The sequence below is a fragment of the Mandrillus leucophaeus genome, unplaced genomic scaffold (assembly GCF_000951045.1).
Source record: "Mandrillus leucophaeus isolate KB7577 unplaced genomic scaffold, Mleu.le_1.0 Scaffold864, whole genome shotgun sequence".
In the NCBI taxonomy this organism is placed as follows: domain Eukaryota; kingdom Metazoa; phylum Chordata; class Mammalia; order Primates; family Cercopithecidae; genus Mandrillus; species Mandrillus leucophaeus.
Window position 1 is genome coordinate 1,067,065 of NW_012109408.1, and position 9,308 is coordinate 1,076,372.

The 9,308-nt window shown below is 39.4% G+C and overlaps 2 protein-coding genes across 2 annotated transcripts in view; both read left to right on the forward strand.

Moving 5' to 3' along the window:
• Positions 1 to 2,453, forward strand: part of SLC18B1 (solute carrier family 18, subfamily B, member 1) — a 20,538-nt gene extending 18,085 nt beyond the window's left edge. Inside the window, exons 10-12 of the mRNA XM_011968917.1 lie at positions 675 to 771; positions 868 to 917; positions 1,476 to 2,453. Coding sequence (XP_011824307.1) covers positions 675 to 771; positions 868 to 917; positions 1,476 to 1,542 — 214 coding nt within the window. The 3' untranslated portion in view covers positions 1,543 to 2,453. The remainder of the gene's footprint in view (positions 1 to 674; positions 772 to 867; positions 918 to 1,475) is intronic.
• Positions 2,454 to 7,199: 4,746 nt separating this feature from the next.
• The window catches only part of VNN2 (vanin 2), a 19,762-nt gene continuing 17,653 nt past the window's right edge, over positions 7,200 to 9,308 (forward strand). The window contains exon 1 of the mRNA XM_011968914.1: positions 7,200 to 7,248. The gene's annotated coding sequence lies outside the window, so the exon portion shown is untranslated. The remainder of the gene's footprint in view (positions 7,249 to 9,308) is intronic.

A 9,308-nucleotide genomic window follows, 5' to 3' on the forward strand; every position in this document is an offset into this window, starting at 1 on the left:
TTTAATTTCATTCATACTTGCAAGATGGAAAATATTAATACTATCCCTATTTTAGTTGATGAAGAAATTGAAACACTGAGAGATCAGATGAGTTTCTCAAAGACAAACAGTTCCTCTAGGGGAAAGCCAGAGTTCTAATCCATACCCTCTCACTCGACAATCAATGCCTATACCAACAGTTTAATACTTAGTCAAAATGGTTTCATATACTTTATCTTATTTAAGTGATATTTATGAGTTCCTTTAATAGAAACATGTCTCTGATTTTTACAGTTTATTCATTTATTCATTCATTTGTTTATTTTTACCTTCTACCAGAAGGGTAACTATGCTAACCAATGTAATATATTGTTTTGAATTGAGTTATATTAGTTGCAAATACTGAGAATAGAATAATATAAAGAATTTTTTAAACCTGTTTCATCTTTTTTATTTTTATGTAAGCCATCTACTTTTCAGAAGCAGTAATAATTCCACAACTGTTAAAAAAATTTTGAATGTCATTATCAGGTAGAATTATTTTCTTTTACTGAATGCTGTGTCCAGGAATTAGTTCTTTCTTTGGTACTTATCTTCCAATTTTATGAATACTTACAACTGAAGGATCATGTAGCTTTTTATGAAGTAATTATTTATTTTTTGCACTATTGAATACTTTTTCTTCTTTCTGTTGTTAGTGCTTTTTTAGGACCAACGCTAGGTGGATTTCTGTATGAGAAAATTGGTTTTGAATGGGCAGCAGCTATACAAGGTCTATGGGCTCTGATAAGTGTGAGTAATCAGTCTTTTATTTTCATTTTCCTTATATTTGTGGAAACACTTGACTTGGAAAATTCACATTAATCAGTACTTTTAATTGTGTTTAAGGGATTAGCCATGGGCTTGTTTTATCTACTGGAGTATTCAAGGAGAAGAAGGTATGGTCAATCTGGGGGCTTTTTTCTCTCTTTAAAAGTTAGCCAGTGCAAGTGGAAAATAAATAACATTTTACATTTATTCTTCCAGTCTGTGGATTTCTAGGCACTCTGAGGCTCATCAGTTGTGTAGATACTCTTTTAATTTTTATTTTTTGAGATGGTGACTTGCTCTGTCACCCAGACTGGTATGCAGTGGCACAATCTCAGCTCACTGCAACCTCTGCCTCCTGGGTTCAAGCGATTCTCCTGCCTCAGCCTCCCAGGTAGCTGAGATTACAGGCGTGGGCCACTATGCCCTGTTAATTTTTGTATTTTTAGTAGAGACAGGATTTCACCATGTTGGCCAGGCTGGTCTCAAACTCCTGACCTCAAGTGATCTGCCCACCTTGGCCTCCCAAAATGCTAGGATTACAGGCGTGAGCCACTGCGCCCAGGCAGTAGATACTTTTTTAAAAAGATAGTTGGATGGAGATACAGGTACTGGTTTTATGTTTGTTTGTTTGTTTGTTTGTTTTTAAGATGAGAAATATTGATATTCATCTCTTTCCTTCAATGTAGGTCTAAATCTCAAAACATCCTCAGCACGGAGGAGGAACGAACTACTCTCTTGCCTAATGAAACCTAGTCTGATGGATCCTGGATTGATACAAAGTTGAGAAATGAATGCTTCTGGCCTTAAACATCACTGTAGGAAGGGTTTCTAAAATTTTACGCACAAAACTCCGTGGACCCCATGCCAGTGTCTTGGAAGTGTCAACGTGCTTTTGGATGATCTTGTATTGGGTTGTACTTACTGTGATACTGAAAAGCAGTCCTGCTGAATTAGCTATATTTGAAATATTAAGTATGAAAGGGGTAATTAAAAACAAGCAAAACAAAACAAAACAAAACAAAACTTAGTTTTTAAGTGACCAAACTTGTCCTTGAAGATGTTGTTATTAACTTGAGTTAGTTCTCATTTCCTCTGTTTATTTTTTATTCTGAGTACACTAATTCTGTGAATGTACTTTTTTATGAACAGGGAAATAAATGAACTAATTTGATATGCTCTAAATGTATACAGGTGCTTCAAAATATATAGAAACATTACTATGAAATCAGTTTTTAAAAGATATACTTTCTCTTTGTCCTGAGGTTTTTCGGTCTTGTTCAAAAGGAAGAATTCTTGCCTGCCATACAGAAACTCTTAGCACTCCCTGGCTTTAAACGTTTCTAAAAAGTCTGTTTGTGTGAAAAGTACAAGAATAACCATACTTACAACTTCCATTTTTGTAACTTACGTTCACTTAAGATCTGGATTTATAAACATTACTTGGTATAACGTTGTTCATTTCCTTTAATGTCTCTGTTTTTTGGTTCTGCCATCTGTTTTGTTTTTGTTTTTATCCATATTCTTGGTAGATGTATTTCATCCCTAGAGCAGGTCAGCCTCCTTCCCCTAATGCAAATGCTTGTTTTGTTAGGGAAGGGCTTCCTCTAACTTCGTGAGAAATCCACGATGTTGTTAAAGTGAATAAATGTATTGTGTAACTCTCATGCTTCTTGACCTATTTTCATGGTGTAGTAGCCACATTTACAGTAATGTTTTAAAAGAAGAAATGGTTTTATGTATTCATTCAAAAATATCTTTTCAATGTCTTCTCTGGGCTGACACTGTGCCAGATGCTAGGGATTTGGCTGTGATCAAGATAAACACAATTTCTGCTTTTATGTACCTTATACTGGTGGAAGAGACAAACAACAAGTAAATATCAGACTCTCCAGTTATCTTACAGAAATGCTAGGAAGGAAAAAAAAAAAACAACATGGTGATGTGATAGAGTGGTTGGCTAGGGTTGTTTAGATGTGGGTGCCTAATTTGAAAAAGTCCATGGAAGTGCAACCTTTGAGTTGAGATCTGAAGGAGGAGAATGTAGCCACCATTCATTCATTCTGACAGAGGACAGTCCGTAGTATGTGCACAAGGGCTTGACATGGTCAAAGATGAGGCTTGGTCTGCTGGCTGGAGTCTAGTAAACTGGAGGTGATGCCAGAATCTGATTCTGTCTGCATGTGGACAGTGGGTGGGGATAGGGATGGTAAATGGGAATGGAGGGGGAACCTCGGAAGATTTGAGAGAGAATAATGGTTTGGACCAGGGAGTTGGTGATGGAGAGAAAAGGCTCTATCTGGGAGTGGAACCAACAGAATGTGCTGATGTGGAGGGAGGAGAGAGGAATCTAGGAGGACTCCTAGGTTTTGGCTTGTGTGGGTGGATGGTGGTGACTCTTAGTGAATCGGGGAAGAAGAGGAGCAAAATGGATCCTGAAGTGGCAAAAGTTCAAGCCGCCATGGTTTGTCATTGCACACCACCAAAACCAAAAATATGGAAAAGGAGGACAATACCAAGGGTTGGAGAGGATGGCTTTGGAAGACTGCCTGGCATTGAGTGTCAAGACTGGATGTACATCTGTCTTGTGATCTCTTCATTTCCCTGTCCCCTCAAGCCTTTCACTCTTGAACCTACAGAGTGTGATCCAATGTGAGGAGGACAAATGGCCTGCAGTTCCTTTCCCAGAGCAGTGCCAGGACAGAATGTGACTCTGGCCCCCTGCACCGGCTCTCTGGGGAGAGAACTTCCTTCATTCCCATTCCCAATACACCGCTCTCAATACTTCCTTTGGATAGCATTGTATTTAAAGATGCTATATACAAAACCAAATGTACCCCTTTCTCATTTTGAAATTTTGCAAGTATTAAGATAAGTGGGCTGGGAGCAGTGGCTCACGCCTCTAATCCCAGCAATTTGGAATGGAATTTGGGAGGCTGAGGTGGGCAGATCATGAGGTCAGGAGATCGAGACCATCCTGGCTACCACGACGAAACCCTGTCTCTACTAAAAATGCAAACATTAGCCAGGCGTGGTAGAGGCTACTTGTAGTCCCAGCTACTTGGGAGGCTGAGGCAGGAGCATGGCGTGAAGCCGGGAGGCGGAGGTTACAGTGAGCCGAGATCGCGCCACTGCACTCCAGCCTGGGCGATAGTGAGAGGTTCTGTCTCAAAAAAAAAAAAAGACTTCATTTCCCTGGAATAAATGCCCAGCAATACAACTACTGGGTTGCATGATAACTGCATGATTAGTTTGTTTGTTTTCAACTAATTTATTTTAGACAAGAAACTTGATTTTGACAATAAATATTAAATATCATACATTAGTTAAATATCTGACTGGGCATGGTGGCTCATGCCTGTAATCCCAGCACTTTGGGAGGCCGAGGTGGGCGGATCACCCGAGGTCAGGAGTTCAGGAACAGCCTGGCAAACATGGTGAAACTCCGTCTCTACAAAAAATACAAAAATTAGCCTGGCATGGTGGCGCACACCTGTAATCCCAGCTACTCAGGAGGCTGAGGCTAGAGAATCACTTGAACCTGGGAGAAGGAGGTTCCAGTGAGCCGGAGATCATGCCACTACACTCCAGCCTGGGCGACAGAGCAAGACTCTGTCTCAAAAAAAAAAAAAAAAAAAAAACCTATTTACTTATTTTTTAATGATCAAGATTTAAATATGTCACAGATACCCTCTCTAACCTAGCTGGAAAAGACGTGGGTGATAAATTCTTACATAGCCAATTAATTTTCATTAAGTGCAATTAATAATTGAGAAATATCTGTACACATTCATATCAGAAGGAAATTATCCACAGGGTAGTCCCATGATACTCACCTTTTCTTTGGTATCGCTGTCACATGACCCTGTTTTATGAAACAAACCCACAGGAGGGGGAGGCTCAGACACAACATATTTACATGGAGAAGCTAAAATGTTATTTAAAGTATTAACAAAGGAAACTAAAGTCCGCACAGCCAGTCTTCGTTAAGAGCAGCTTGCAACTCCTAAATATTTGCACTAGTTTCTTTCAGAAAACCTACAGCCGGACTTCTAATCCCAGCTTACTTATAGTTGAGTATTACAAGGGACCATCTAGGAAAACATGATGTCATAACAAATTTTGACTTGTAGTTCAGTGCAATTTTATCATCAGTACTAAAACAATTCAGAGTGTATTTCATGTTGACAAAGGTCAACAATAGCATGCCAGACACAAAAAGCAGTATATTATATCATTTGTAAGTTTTTATCAGTCAAGACAAAAATTGAATACCAAACCACTCAAGTAACATTATTGTAAATTTAAAAAATGACAGCCATGAAATCAGTTGTTGCATAAATACAGGTAGGTTTCTTTATTTTCTTTTAAGAGAATTAAAACAGTGTAGATAAATCTTTCGTTTGAGAACAGTACTAATACCTTTTCTTCTCCGTATATTTTCAGAACTTTTAGCTATGCTTATTTCTTCTATTGTTTTCTGTTTTATCATCATATTTATTGGTTGGCTTTTGTCTCTTTTGTTTTACTTATCTGATAAAAATGCGAATGGCTTGGTTGTTCGTGTCTTGGTTGTTAGTGAAGTAGGTCCAGCCTGTAGTTCTGGAACACGGTGTAGTGAGGGAGACAGGGATGTGAATTAGGAAGTAGGCAATCATATGCAGTAAGAGAGCTATGGCATTGAATTGTATGCTTGCTACTGCATCTTCTGAAAAAACAGTATTATTGTAGTAAAGCAACACTATTAATTGGAAAGAACTGCATGGGAAAGAAGGATCTGCCCACAGCTTCTTCATTCATATAACTGTGAGAATTAAGAATTTATCTTAATAATAAATTTATTAAATTTATCTTTAATATCTTAAATTATCTTAAGATCCGCCCACAGCTTCTTCATTCATATAGCTGTAGGAATTTCTTGTAACACAGCACTGAAAACTGGTGAGATGATTCAGAAGAGTGAGAATTTCCAATTTGATATTGTTCATGAATTGATCTTTCCATATAAACAAACTCCATTCAGTAGAACTATGGCATAAGACTCACATTTTGGGGTGTCTAAAAAATGCAGACAAATGCCAGACTTCCATTATTCTGTTTTGCAGGTAGTCACTGTTTACAAGTGGTTTAGCTTACAAGAAACTGAAGAAACAACTCGTAAAGAATTTCTTCCCCAACTGTCCTGTCAGGCATCCCCAGAGGAAGGATAAGGAGGGTAAAGGAGGTGCTATGATCTTGCCCTGCCTCTCTGCCTGGCTGCCACCCAGCGCGGGAAAGGAGTGGAGCCATGATTCACTTTTCAGGGAGCTGCTAAGCTGTTTTCTAGAGTGGCTGTACCATCCTACATTCCCAACGGCAACGTGTGAGTAATCCAGTTACACAGCAGGTTGTTTAGCGTGTTTTTTAAAAGATAGAATGGTGCATGAAATAGGTGGAGTGAAAGCTTTTGATCAGAAAGATAATCTATGGTATGATTGGAGGCAATGCCATCAAGATTAGCAAGTAGAAACAGAATTTAAGTTCATAATTTTAGGAGAAACCATTCAGATCAGGTTGATCTGGAAGAGAGGAAACTTGAAAGACTTTGTGGAGACAGACAGAACAATGCAAAAATAAAGAAGTAGATGCATTGACATTCCTTTAACAAGACAGTAACCAAGGACAGGCGGGTATGTCAGCCACATCTGGATCAAAGCTGCCTTGGGCATGGCCCTTGTAATTGGGCCTCCATCTTCTAGGAATGAAGCAATTGTAATAACAGCAAAAATTATTCAGCACATATCGCCATTTTGCAGATAGGGGAAACTGAGGCACAGAGCGGGCACAAAACTTGCTCATACTCACATAGTTAGGCAGTGGCTCAATCCCAGTCATTCTGGCCCCAGAGTCCATGTCCATGTTAATTATTATCAGATGCCACCATGACCCTTATAACTTTCAGTGAGAAAAAAACTCACCATAACTAGATACAGGATAATACACAATTTAGTTCTCTCTAATTTGAAGGACAGTCTAGAGTGGGATCTGCGTTACAGTACAAGAATAATGTGCTAAAGAGAAAGACTACGTCATGAATATAAGAGTCAACTTAGGCTTTATAGGCTAGAGAATCTCCTGATTCTATAGCTGTGGTTTTTCTGCTGAGCTTGGTTCAGTAGAAATTGTGTCAATGCTCTTGGCCTGTGTCTTCTGGCCCATATAGCTCCTTGAAAGAAAAGCTCAGGAATCAGAATTGCCAGGCTAGAATAAAATAGACACTCCTCCTCCTGGCGTCTGACTGAAGATGCAGCATCCTTGAGCCAGCGACTGCTGGGACTCCTCTCTGTCATCTCAGAGGGTACAGCCCACCCAGAAAGTGAAACCAAAACAGGAAGTCACTAGGGGTGACTGGAGGAGCAGGGGCCTTGGAAGGGAAAGCAGCCGAGGTCCACAGGAGTGGAAGGCTCTCCCTTGACTAAAGCTGTAAGTAGTTATCTTGGGTTGCAAACTTTATTTTTCTTTGCTTCCTTGTTCACTTGAAAATAAACAAGGGGCATTATTGGTGAATTGCTGTGACATTCTCATATTGGTCAATAAAACATAAACTTTTCTATTTTTAATCTATCTTTTTTATTTTTTTCATGTCTGAGATTTCCATGTTATTTTCGTACCATACCCTTTCAAACGCATGTCTCTCCAACTGCCTACATAAATCAACAAGTGACTTGGATCCAGTTCCTGTGGATGTATTTCCGTGGTGACAGTCATCCTGACTTTACCAAAAGCTTTTAATTCAATCAAGAGAATTTCTGATTTTTTAAAAGGACCTGCTGGTGAATGCAAGAAACTTTTGGCAGAGTTAATAGACTGGCATAGTGGGTAGAACTATGATATTAATATTGTTAAAATTTTATTTTAAGGAAGCAGGAGCTGTCAGAAGGTAGGGGAGGATGTTACTAACTCAAAGGGACTTCTGCAACTTCAGCCCTAAGTTTCTGAGAGAGGAAAACAGACATGCTGGTTGAACCATGTGCAATTACTTTTGCTAGGTCGAAAGCAGTGATGATTGGCAATTTCATGTGGCACAAGCATTTCCATCTAGTAGTGCTTTCAGAGAATCCAAGGCTGTGATATATCATTACCCTCTCAGATTTTCTCTTGATTTCAGCAGTGTTTGTTAGCTATCTGAAGCACTGAACACCCACCCAACTCTAAAGCTAGAGGATTACCTCATCTGAATGAGACCTGGCCCCCAAAGATGGCTAAAATGCAAGCTAGTTCTCTTCAAGCCAACTTTTCCTTTTACAGGGGCTGACTCAGTCTCGCTAAAGCCATATGCAATACTCTAATGGTGTAGGGGCAGAAACTTTTTTCTTTGCCATTAAGTACTTTTTTTGGATACAGTATTGTACTTTTTTGGTATACAATATTAAGAGAAACAGTTTTAACATTGGAGCCTGGCTTTTTTGTCTCTTGTTGCTTCTTATTCTTATTTTGACACGTCACCCTCGCTGCCTATGAGAATGTCATTGATAATGATACATGCTATTTCCCACTCTTTGTTTCTCAGTTCACTCGTCATTTTGCATCCAGGAGAAGGGATAGAACAGGAAGTCCAGCAGCCAGTGTCAGAGCCTGGAGCAGCTCCTCTCCTTCCTGGGGTTGAGTTCCTTGGTTTTCTTGTTTCGCCTGTGCTACCCTACTGCGGTTCTTCTACCACACTGGGTTTAGCATGAATCAGGAGTTGATGCAGGTACCCTGTCAACCCCATTTCATTCCAGCAGTTCTTCAGCACGGTCATCCAAATAGACTAGAATTTTAATTGAACAACAGTAGTTCTGTGGGTCTAACAATGAAATAATATTACGTAGTCAGGATATTATATTACTAAATAGTCACTCACTTTTGTTAATTATTGTCATCTGCATCATAGTCTTACAGAGGACTGTCATGCATCTTTAGGAGATAGAGCAGGTATGATTACCTAAATGTTTAGATGAGAAATAGAGGTCCAAAGAAGTGGTGCAAAGCGGAAACTACACCTCTATACTTACTCTTGAGAAAGTGGGAAAAAAAAGAGGTTTTTAAAATTACAGACTTAAAACCTAGCCCAATTGAATATTATTCTAACAGATGATCAGATTCACAATTAGAAACAAATATTTGAGCTATTACTGTTTTTCATTTGTTTGTTTGTTCTTTATTTTTGAGACAGAGTTCACTCTGTCACCCAGGCTGGAGTGCAATGGCGTGATCTCGGCTCACTGCAACCTCTGCCTCCTGGGTTCAAGCAATTCTCCCACCTCAGCCTCCCAAGTAGCTGGGATCACAGGTATCTGCCACCATGCCCAGCTAGTTTTTATATTTTTAGTAGAGACTGGGTTTCACCATGTCATACAGGCTGGACTCGAAACTCCTGACCTCAAATGATTCGCCCGCCTCGGCCTCCCAAAGTGCTGGGATTACAGCCATGAGCCACTGCGCCCACCCAGTTACTGTTTTTTATAGTGACTCTTTGACCAAATAATTTTTTTTTTTTTTTT